At 41.6% G+C, this 11,540-nt stretch overlaps 1 protein-coding gene across 1 annotated transcript; it reads right to left on the bottom strand.

Moving 5' to 3' along the window:
- Positions 1–346: 346 nt before the first annotated feature.
- LOC110057435 (uncharacterized) lies at positions 347–1,582 on the bottom strand. Its single transcript, XM_020764018.2, has one exon. The coding sequence runs from the start codon at positions 1,580–1,582 to the stop codon at positions 347–349; it is 1,236 nt and encodes a 411-aa protein (XP_020619677.2).
- Positions 1,583–11,540: the final 9,958 nt, after the last annotated feature.

Raw genomic sequence — 11,540 nt, 5'->3', positions numbered from 1 at the left:
TAGAGGTGACTGCTAATAGAAAACCCAACTTCAGGGAAAGGTCTTTAAGCGAGAGGGATTGGTCGGGGCCCAACTTCTCAATAACGGATAAAACTGGATCAATGTCCCAAGTAGTTGAGTATTTGGGCAAAGGGGTCTCAGATTAAAGGCACCTTGCAATAACTGAACCACTTATGGGTGTTCCCCAACTTGCACTGAATCAATACTGGGATGTGTGCTTGAGATGGCAGAACGATAAACGTTCAGCGTTCTGTAAGCTTTCCCTGCATTATATTCATCGGTATGAAATTCTAAAATGGCCTGTACTGGGGCATGAACTGAATTAATTTCCCACTTACGGCACCAGCTATCCCACTTTCCCCAAGCTGATGAATAGGCTGATGAGGTCCCCTTCAGGCTGTAACCAAGAGGTTTTGAGCCCCTTCTGAAATTCCCTTCTCAGAGTAGGATTGCTTGGCAGTAGCCACCTGGCTAACTGTAGGTTTGAGAAGGGGTGTACTTCCCCCAGACAAGTTACCAGGCCCGGATACTGTGGAAGGAGAACTGGAGGGGCAACACACATTTCTAGGAACAAGGGGTACCAGGCTGAGCTTGCCATACAGGTGCCACTAGAACTAGAAAGAAAACCTGTTGATCTAGAATCTTTTTGAAGCACCTGCCTGAGTGCAAAAGAGGGGAATGTGTATCCCTTTACCAAGCTCCAGTCTTCGGAGAAAGCATCCACTGCTTCTGCCTGAGGGTCTTGTCTCAAGCTGTAGAAGTGAAGAAGCTGGGTTGACAGACGTGATGCGAACAGGTCCACCTCTAGGGGCCCCCACAACTGATTTACCTCCGCAAACACTAATGGGTCCAATTTCCAATCGTGAAGATCTAACATGACCCTGGACTCCCTGTCTGCCCTTATGTTTAAGACCCCAGGAAGATACTGCACCTCTACTTGAATTTTGTGTTGCAAGCACCATTCCCATAGATCTATGGCTAGACGGGCTAGGACTGGTGATTTTGTTCCCCCCATTCTGTTGATGTAATGGGCTGCAGAAACATTGTCCATTAGTAGGCCAACTTTTATTTGAGCTTTGGGTCTTGCAAAGGTCTGTATTGGAAAGGCTACTGTTAGGAGCTGGAGACAATTGATGTGTAACCGAGATTCTCCTTGGGACCACTGACCTCCTGTAGCAACCCCCATGCAGAAGGCCCCCCAGCCCCTGCGGGATGCATCTGTTTCTATTATGAGATCCGGAGGTGCGGATACGAGGCTCTTCCCATTCCACGCATCTAAATTGTCCCTCCACCATATTAGCTCCTCTAATGCCTGGGGGAAAGGCTGAACCAGGGAGTCATATGAACGCAGATGAGCAAGGGCTTTGTTTTTGTCTCCCTGCAAGTGGCGGAAGTGGAGGGGACCTGGAAAGACAGCTTGAATGGTAGAGGTCAAGTTGCCTAACACTTTGGCCAGCTCTCTCACCATGATCTGAGGGTGATTTAGAGCACTTTGACATTCTTTCTTTACCTTTCTGACTTTGTCCCTTGGCAGAGCCAGCATCATTGCCTGGGAGTTGAGGAGAAATCCCAAAAATTCCATTTTTGCAGCTGGGATTAGAACTGACTTGAGATAATTGATCGTAAAACCTAAATTCTCTAAAAGATGAAAAGTCGTTGAGGCATGACAATTCAGAATTTCTTTCAAATGGGCCATGATGAGCAAGTCGTCCAAATAAATGATTAATCTGATGCCCAGCTGCCTTAATAGAGCTAGAACTGCTTTCATGATTTTTGTGAATACCCGAGGGGCAATGGACAGACTAAAGGGGAGGCAAGCAAACTCGTAGAGAATGCCCTCCCAGTTGAATCTCAAACTTTTGATGTTCTTGGCAAAGGGGGAGTGTGAAATATGCATCTTTGAGATCGATCTTGATCGTGAAATCTCCTTTTCTGAGAAGGTCTCTCACCATATGAATTCTTTCCATTTTGAAGTGCTCATAAGAAAGGAATTGGTTTAGGGGCTTCAAGTTTGCTACAGGTCTCTGACCACCCCCTTTTCTTGGAACTAAAAAGAGGGAACTGAGAAACCCTGGAGTCTCTTGTGATGGGGGAACCAGGTGAATTGCCCCCTTTTGAAGCATTTCTTGAAGTTCTAAGGTGACAAGGGAGCGACCGTCCTCTGAGAGGGAAGCCTCCTGGGGAAATATTGTTTGAACAGGAGGGCTCACAAAATTTAAATGAGGGCTCCAAACGGTCTCCAACACCCAGGAGTCTGTGGTTATCTTTTCCCAGTTTTTTAAACAATGTCTTAAATGACCTGCCAGTGGAAGATGATCCACCTGCATAAGTGCTAAGTTGAGATCCATACCTGGAGTTGAATTTGTGAGCCTCTCTACTGGTTGACTGATGTTTGGGGGACTGTATGGAAACCTCTGGACCCTCTTCCACGGCCTCTGAAGTTGCCAGGACACGGGTTGGTGTTGCAAAGGGAAGGTCTGAAACTGGGAGTTTCGGTTGGCACCACTCCAGTGGCTCCCACGGCTTCTGAATGGGGTTGTGCACCCATGAAAAAAGGGCTTTGCACATTGGCCAACTAAAGAGGCCTGTAGCAAAGTCTTGGCCGTCTCTGACCTCATATTAATTTTTGATTCAAAACCTTCCCCGAAAAGATTTTTGCCGGCATCTGAGAACTCCTCTGAAGCCAAAGAGACGAGTGTTCCCTTAGTGTTTATCTTATTAAGCACCGCTATCCGGCACTGTTTGGATAGTAGATCAGATGAATTGCCAACCAGTCTCATGACATTGCACGCCATGGACCCCATTTCAGACATCTGGGCATACGATAGAGTAATATTTGAGCTTGGTGTCTCCTCAGCTAAGAAACCTTGAATATGTCCAAACATGACGCTTAATGGGCAACCTCATTCCCAGGGTCTCTCATCTTACCGCACCCTGGAGCGAGCGAAGAGAGAACCTGGTTGGGTCTGGTCACGTGCCTCCCAGAATCTGGGAGATGACAATTAAATTATTGAAGGGATGGGCGGCCTAGTAGGAATTTTGTCTATACTTAGCCTACGGGAGTTCGGGAAGTGTTGTCACCAAAGTAAACCAAGAACGATATGATGTTCTGCCGCAATGTCCGGCAGTAATATTCTGCAAACGCTAAGGAAAACTTATCCATCATCTGATAGCGGAAATCCATGTCACTGATGGTTGCATGGTTCAGTGAAGGACATTACATATTGTAAAAATCTCCTCACGAAGGCGAATGGAGAATTACACACCGCAGCCAAGGCTGTGTATGGAAGATGTTTGGCTCATCTTTACCTCAGAATGAAGTGTAGGTCTTGTTACTGGCGATTAAATAATTTTAGAGAATTAAGGACCTTTTAAATGATCACTGAAAGCCAAAGTCACTTCGAAAGGAGCAAAAGGGTGAAAAGATTTATTGAAGTTTCACTGCGCCGTTGGGGCCCCAAACTTTGCCGAGCGCTAAGGATATAAATACAGCAAACTCGTTGCGGTATACATTTCGCCGTCGTTGCCGATAAAATGGATTTATCTTCGAACGAAATGAGGCTAGAAAAAGAAAAATATAATTTTTATTGTGTCGTTAATAAATTAGTGTACGTGACACCAACGGTTTGAGAGAATTGTGCACATTTTCATTTAATTCTCTATCCCTCAACCTTTCTTTGCTTCAAGCGTGTTTCTGAGGGGCATTTTTTTTGCCGTGTTATTAGAAGAAATGGAAATTATAAGTAGAGTGGAGTCGTTTGATTATGTTACAGCATATTTTTAGAGGTCGTAGGTCTGCATGGTTTCTGCTGTTAACTGCTCGTCGCTTCTCAGAGTTTGACACCTCTGTAATTTGCCATGCCGTGCTTATACTTTGTTTAGGTTCGTTTCTATTGCGAGATATGTTTTAAGGCTCTAAGTATTGGCTCTCCAGGGACAAAGATTAAAATATTCCGTGAACATATTGCTTACTTGCATTCTATATTGTGACGTTGCAGGTGATGCCGGGCCCGGCTATTTGATTAGAACTGTTTGCAAGCACAGTGTGTTGTACGAATATAATATTTATCTTCGTCCAGCTTTTCTTCAGAGACTGCCGTAGCTTTACTTTGAGAAAGCTATACGTTTTTCTAGAGACATTCTCATGTTTTTTTGCATCAATTTGATCAAGTGCATTCAAAGGAGAAACAACAATTACTACGGGATGAAATTGCGCTGCTCGACGTCCACAGTTGAAATATGAATGACTTTCCATAAATCCAGTGGGTAAGACGGCAACACTGAAAATCACGACCACTAAATTGCCTTGAGACAGACTTGCTTAACCTTTAGGTAAATGTTGGAACAGATATTATTCGAAATTTCAGCCCGAAAGCTAAGTATTGATAAACGCTGCAGGTAATGTGGCGGTCGCAGCGCGCGACAAAGCTCAACGCGACAACCTGCTGATTAGAGAGGACCCCTCCCTGACGTTCTCAATTGTCAAAGTGGCATGTGACCAGACCCAACCAGGGTCTCTCTTCGCTCGCTCCAGGGGGCGGTAAGATGAGAGACCCTGGGAACGAGGTTGCTTAATGGGCCTGAAGAATCTAGAAGCCGATCTTGCAAAAATTTGTTTCCTTTATCTGCTGCTTTCACACCAGGGACAAGGCTTGATAGATACGCATCCAGAGTAGGCGTATAAATAGCATCCACATCAGGACGTGGAAATTTCCGGCATATCGTCTTGCATTCAAATGCGGATAGTGGTTTGTGTAAAGTTCCTAAGAGTGAGGCAAGTTGTTCACTGACTTGGCAACGAGACGTAGAATTGATGTCTTGTTCATCATCATTACTTGCATCCAAACTTTCATCGCCCTGGATTGCTTGCTCAGGGTTTGCATCAACATGAATGACCTCGTGAGAGTCTTCATTTCCCCTTTTTGGCCTTTTAGTCGCCGGGGTTTCTAAATCTGGAGCCGTATGATAAGCCTTGAGCACTCCAGAATCCGTTTCATTCAGGGCTTGTGCAAAAAGTGCATTGCGGAGCAAATGTAATGCATCCGGATCCTTAAAAAGTTCAGAAACAAGATCTTTACCTTTGGGTGCACCTTGCTGAACTGTACTGCTTGAAGATTGTCCGTTGATGGTTTGGCTAAGGGTCGGATTATCCACACCACTATCTTTTGCAGCCATGCTTTCCGCAGAGCGAAATAAAATGGTAAGGAGAGGAGAAGTGCGCAGGGACTCATGGGACTTGGTTTATGTTAATTTTCAACTATGTTCCGGGTATGCTTTGAACATGCTGTAATTATTGATTCAGAGCAAAATAAAGTTAGTTACACGTTGTTATATGAGACAACTGTTCTGAAGTATAATCATGAAAAAGCTTGGCTATTCTCAAGTTCATCACTGGACAACATAAACGTATTAGGTTAATGGCGGAACCCCCTCTGGAGGAGGCGGCCCTTGTGAAGGATCACTTGGCCGAGGTATTCTTAAACAATACTCATAGTCCTTTCTGGAAGGCCTTAAAACTAAATTTAATATTAATTAAATAATATTAATTTAATGTTAACTAAATTTGATATTAACCGTTTGAAATCCTTTTGATAAGTGAAGCTGAATACAATTTGAAATTAGACTTATATTCGAGAACCAGGCAACAGCCTCATGATACAAATTCCTAATTTGCCCATTGACTATCATTTTGACTAAAGTTTTCCCGGGAATGGGGTGAGCATGGCTGTTATGACTAGCAAACCAGCAAATTCCCGAGTTCAGTTTTTCAACTGTGTTGTTTTGCCTCATGGTTGTTTGACCCTAGCAAGCTTAGCAAGAAGGGAACCAAATTTTTATTTCCACCGAATTTAACCACAAATAAGACATTAAACAGACTCATAATAAAAGAGTTTCTTTCTGGTCGGTCAAATGGTAAAAACGAATGAGCAAGATGTTATCTTTTTAATCTTGAACCGCAAAACTGAGAAAATATGTTTAATTTGAGTGCGTCCCTCTTGCCTACTCAAGTTGTATACTTAATACTATTTTTATAGCACAATGTTAACAAACGTTGAAATTTGGCGCGCACTCCGCTGTTTGGATCATCATCAATAGACAGTGGCTTTGGAGTAGTAAAAACGTTCAAAGAAAAGAAATGCCAATGATAACTTGTTGACTCGAAAACAACAAAGGGAGAAACTTCGCGTTGTTCGAAAGTTTGCTTTAACTTTTTTATTTGACACCACTCCGTTTTCCATACAATCGCACGAAAAGTTAGCTTTTAAGTGTCATTGTCTGAGAAAGTGTTCCAGGGGCCAAAAGGTGTGGTCAACCGATTTGGCTGAAACTTTGCACAGAAGTTGGGAACAATGACATATTTCAAAAGCCCATTTGGCTCACTTCTCTGAATTTTAGTTTTGGAGTTTCAGGGGGTCTCACATTTTGCCCTTTGAGCACCAAAAACCCAGCCTTCCAGGGGACATTTTGAAAGTGCCATGAAACCCAATTGGTAAATTGTGCTTCCAAATGAATTTGACCATGAACTCTACTATAACAGAGCTTTCATTTCATACATGTAACTTTGTCCTCGAGGTATTGGACAGAGAGGAGCCCAGGGCTAGAGTTTAGCAAAAATTGATGTCAAAATTACAACCCAAAATTGCCATTTTTCAAAAAATCAGTGTATCTACCTGCCTTCTTGCATAACTTCCGTACCTATACCATTATTTACTTTAGTGACCCAGTTATCAAAATCAGTTGAGAAAAATTTGGCTTGTCAAAGTTTGTTGAATTTTTGCCACAAACACTCCATGCCCCTCTAAGGCCATTCAAAATGGAATTTTCAGCATAATTCATGCCATAAAAAATTGTTGACATGAAGCCCTTATTCTGTATTTGGTAAGTGAAAATGAATTGTTAAAGCCAAATCAGTGTGATTGTTTAGAATTACCCCGACTCTTACCATCCAATTGCTCTTAAAAGGCCTGTCTTTGAACCAAAAAAGGATGAATTTTTTCTTTGAAAACCTAGTCATAGTCAGTCATAGCGACTGCTTCTCGTAAGCAACCACGCGGCATGATCACATATGACTGTAAGAAAACCATTGCTCAAATGTCACAAAAGTTCAGTTTTAAAAAGTGCTGACCAAGCGCGCTCATAGATCATAGCAGTTAACTAACAAAAAAAGGCTGCAATACGATCTGCAGGCAAAAATGGATTGTAACATTGATGTAAGATGTTATGTACAAATTCTCAACAGTTTTAAGCATTATTCAATTTGAATCATTATCGGCAGTTGTCTTGCCTAAGTTGTTGCTCGCTAGGTAATAACTTTAGGTAGTCACATTAATCACTTCGGTTTGAGCTTGTTCTCTTATTTTTCCCCGTAGATGACCACTTCTCAGCATAAGCAACCACTTTGTCTTGCATCAAGGGTGGTCGCATACGAGAGAGTTGACTGTAATAATAATAATAATAATAATTTACCAATTTACATAGCGCATATTTACATATTCTGATCAATAGCGCTTTGCAATCACCATAAAAATAAAATAAAATTATAAATGATAAAAATACTTCTTTAAAAGATAAGTCTTAAGTCGAGATGTAAAACTGTTAAGTGATGTTGCTTGACAGAGCTCTTCAGGTAGGCCATTCCAGAGTTTCGGGGCTGCTGCTGAAAATGATCTGGCCCCCAATGTACCCTGTACCCATCACAGAGCACAAATGACAATGTTCTTACCTTCATACAAAAAATATTTGAGATTTTCTCTGATTTATAGTTTTCAGGTCATATCTCCATGTATCACCGCAAGCATGGAAAGTCCCAAAATTTTCCAAGCCATTTTTCAAAAGATAAAGTAAGCTTAGCAAAAACGATCATTAACAGATAGTCTTTGTCTGACGTTTTGATACGCTAAATAGCTCTTGCATCAGTAATGATTCATGACCAAACGTAGATACAGTGTACATACGAGCTCCAGTGATCAGTGTCTTGGTGACCTGCGATCCATCAGATTTCCCAAATACTTTATCACTCAGTAAGTGAAACCATACAATGTAGAAGGGATCCACAGTTAGGAGAGCTGGGTGATAAACTTTTTGCGAGTTGATGTTCATATGAAACGCCTCATACAAAGTCATGAAACGTCTTGAGATGTGATTGGTATTGTATCACCTCGGACGCGAGAGTGCAATGACTGGACCAAGTCAACGAGTCGCGCAACCTTAACTGACTCACTGATTGGTTTAAGTCGAAGAATCTAAAAATTAGTTACTTGCAGCAATTACAGGAATTTCCTAATTGTATAAGAGGTTCGTAATACGATGCTTTACGATTAGCACAACCAGAAATTTCCACGTCAAAATACTTGCAGAATGACTGAAGCTGACTGAGTTTGCTTTTCCAGAACCTTCGTTAATCTACCCTTGGCAGAAAGATTACAACAGTTGAAATCATCATATACAAGAGGGTGCCTGAGGCCAATCTCTTGTTCAGCCACCCCGACTAGTTGCTTCATGTAATCCTCTTTCTCCAGCACTTCGTCTTCACCCTCCTCTTCACTAACTGGAAGTCCCTTTTGCGGCGAAGCCAGCCGAGAAAAGTATCTTCTCACAGTCTGTACCTCAACCCACTCTGAAACTGGGAAAGATTTCTTTATTTGCTCCACCACGTCTGCTGGCATAGCTTTTTGGTGAAGATCCTTAACTCCCTTGTTGAATAAATTTCTCAAAAGTTCTTTGACACCCGAAGATATTCTCACCGCAGCTTTCTGCTTCTTTAAGGCCCACCCTGTGCTCAGTCGTAAGTTCACCAAAGGACCATAATCTGTCCCGCCAATTTTCTGGCCAGCAACTTTTACTGATGTCGTAACAGCTGCCGACTGCCTACGTACGTTGTGATGGTTTCCTTCTCTGGAGTCATAATATGATGACCTGTGTCCATGTGCCCATCTGCCTCTTCGATTGTCTTGAAGGTGGCAATACAAGCAGGTTCAAGGCAGCTAAAAGTATTGACAGACTCAGTGACATCGTGTTTTCCCTTTGCCTGGCATTTCTTTTGTGTAACACACGGTATCTTATTCGTCCAATCCCAAATACTTTCGAGCCCAGAGACTTGTTCATTCCAAGACCCCTCTATATCCATGCCCTCTCCAACATTGTAACCTTGCCAGACACGCATGCTTTTAGAAGTCAGAGAGAAATTATTGTATTTCGTTATCCCCGGAATCTTGCTATTAGCAGCACCTGCTGACATTCCTGATTGGTCAATCTTGCATTCTGCAATGCTCGTTCCTGCAATTTCGTGATAAGCGTCTGCACAGGTAAAGCTGAATGTAAACAGAGTGAGCAGACGAAAAACAGCCTTTAAGTTATTCTTATCGTTGGTTTTGGTTCACGAGATTGCTGTGATAAAATAACTGTACTTTTACCTTTCAAAGTTAAGATTTTAGTCAACCCTTTTGCCCTTTCTATGAACAATTTGTTGAATTTTAGTCTCTCTTCGCAAGAACCAACTAAATTACCCCAGGAAATCTTCGTCACAAACAAACAATTTGAGACGACAAAATTGCAAAATATTGTGGTCTCTGTACAATAAAAAGAGTCCACTGGATCGCGATAAAAGCCATTTGTGCGCGTGTATGATCCCTAACTGATATTTTGAATCACCTGTAGCTTTGGTATGACCAGGTCTTCCTCTTGCCCCGGACGCACCTGACCCCTTGTACTTTTCCTTCAATCATTCAGTCATGTCTATCTCGCAAGACAACAAAGGAACCATTCCTGTTTCGTGGGAAGCCAATGACGTGGCACCGCACTGATCACTTACTTCTCCGAAGGAACAAAGTGCCATCGTGAAATTAGCCTTGAATTTCTTACACCTGACAAAACATACCCGCGAAATGGAAGAAGAATGGGAACTCGGTCCAGTTCCCACTCTCTCCTTTGTTCAAAATGGCGGGCCAGTTGATAAATCATCTTAATGAAAGGCCTCGTTTGGTTATTGTATTTGCAACTAAAGCTTTTTCTTTTACTATCCAGCTCTCCTAACTGTGCATTCCTTCTTGACGGATGGTTTCATTTACTCCGCTCTAAAGAACTCTGAAATAACAGGTCACACCGACACTGCTATAAACTGCAGCTTGTATGTTTGTAATATATCTATGTATGCGTGGTCATGTTCCTTTACTAGTGGGTATTTACCAGAACTATGCAGGCTGTTAACAGACATAGATTATATGCTAACGAACGTTTTTGTTAAGCTAACTTTATCTCGTAATCATATACAAAATCAGGAGTGATAAAATATGGAGATTTTCCATGCTTGGAACAACGGAGAAGAATTATGACTTGAAACTGAATATAAATCAATAAAAATTCAAGCATCGTTTAAAAAGATTGTTATATCTAGGTAAGGCCTTCATCATTTGTGCTGTTTGATGGGTACTAAGTTTTGAAAGAAAACATTAACCCTTGTTTTGCTAGATCAGGGTGTTTGTTGTACTAATCAAAGGCCTTTGAAGAGCAATTGTAAGGTAAGAATCACAGTGTTTCTTGACAATGAAACTGATTTGGCTTTAACAATTCATTTTCACTTACCAAATACAGAAAAAGAGCTTCATGTCAGCAATTTGGTTTGTTTATGGCATGAATTATACTGAAAATTCCATTTTGAACGGCCTTTGGAGGGGCATGGAGAGTTTGTGGCAAAAATTCAACAAACTTTGACAAGCCAAATTTTTCTCAACTGATTTTGATAACTGGGTCACTAAAGTAAATAATGGTATAGGTAAGGAAGCTATGCAAGAAGGCAGGTAGATACACTGATTTTTTGAAAAATGGCAATTTTGGGTTGTAATTTTGACATCAATTTTTGCTAAACTCTAGCTCCAGGCTCCTCTCTGTCCAATACCTCACGGACAAAGTTACATGTATGAACTGAAAGCTCTATTATAGTAGAGTTCATGGTCAAATTCATTTGGAAGCACAATTTACCAATTGGGTTTTATGGCACTTTCAAAATGTCCCCTGGAAGGCTGGGTTTTTGGTGCTCAAAGGGCAAAATATGAGACCACCCCTGAAACTCCAAAACTAAAAGTCAGAGAAGTGAGCCAAATTGGCTTTTGAAATATGTCATTGTTCCCAACTTCTGTGCGAAGTTTCAGCCAAATCGGTTGACCACACCTTTTGGCCCCTGGAACACTTTCTCAGACAATGATACTTAAATAAAGATTATGTAAATTTGTCCTCAAGTCCCAGTGCAAACAATAACTGGCGTTCACAGCAGACCTTTATCATGCTATGCGAAAATGAAAACAAAGCTTTTTATTCTCTACTCTGGATATGCTTAATCAAATTTGGCACGTTGTTTCAGGCTGTTAAAACATTTTTCGCATTTCTTAAGTTACAAATTCAGCAGAAAAACAATGAACATTAAGATGGTACCGGAGGCTAATTTGGCCGATTCTGGGCATTCTTTTGAGGGCTGTATCAGAAACAATATTAATGAGAGTGAAGTTGTTTCCACATGACTTCTTAGTTCTTTCAACTAGTTTCTG

Source organism: Orbicella faveolata, unplaced genomic scaffold (assembly GCF_042242905.1).
Source record: "Orbicella faveolata isolate gen_17 unplaced genomic scaffold, um_ofav_v1 contig_46, whole genome shotgun sequence".
Taxonomy (NCBI): Eukaryota; Metazoa; Cnidaria; class Anthozoa; order Scleractinia; family Merulinidae; genus Orbicella; species Orbicella faveolata.
This window is presented reverse-complemented; position numbering and strand designations above follow the sequence as displayed.

What these genes read in the sequence shown, in the direction of transcription:
- LOC110057435 (XM_020764018.2), bottom strand. Translation starts at nt 1,582, where the DNA reads ATGGAATTTTTGGGATTTCTCCTCAACTCCCAGGCAATGATGCTGGCT.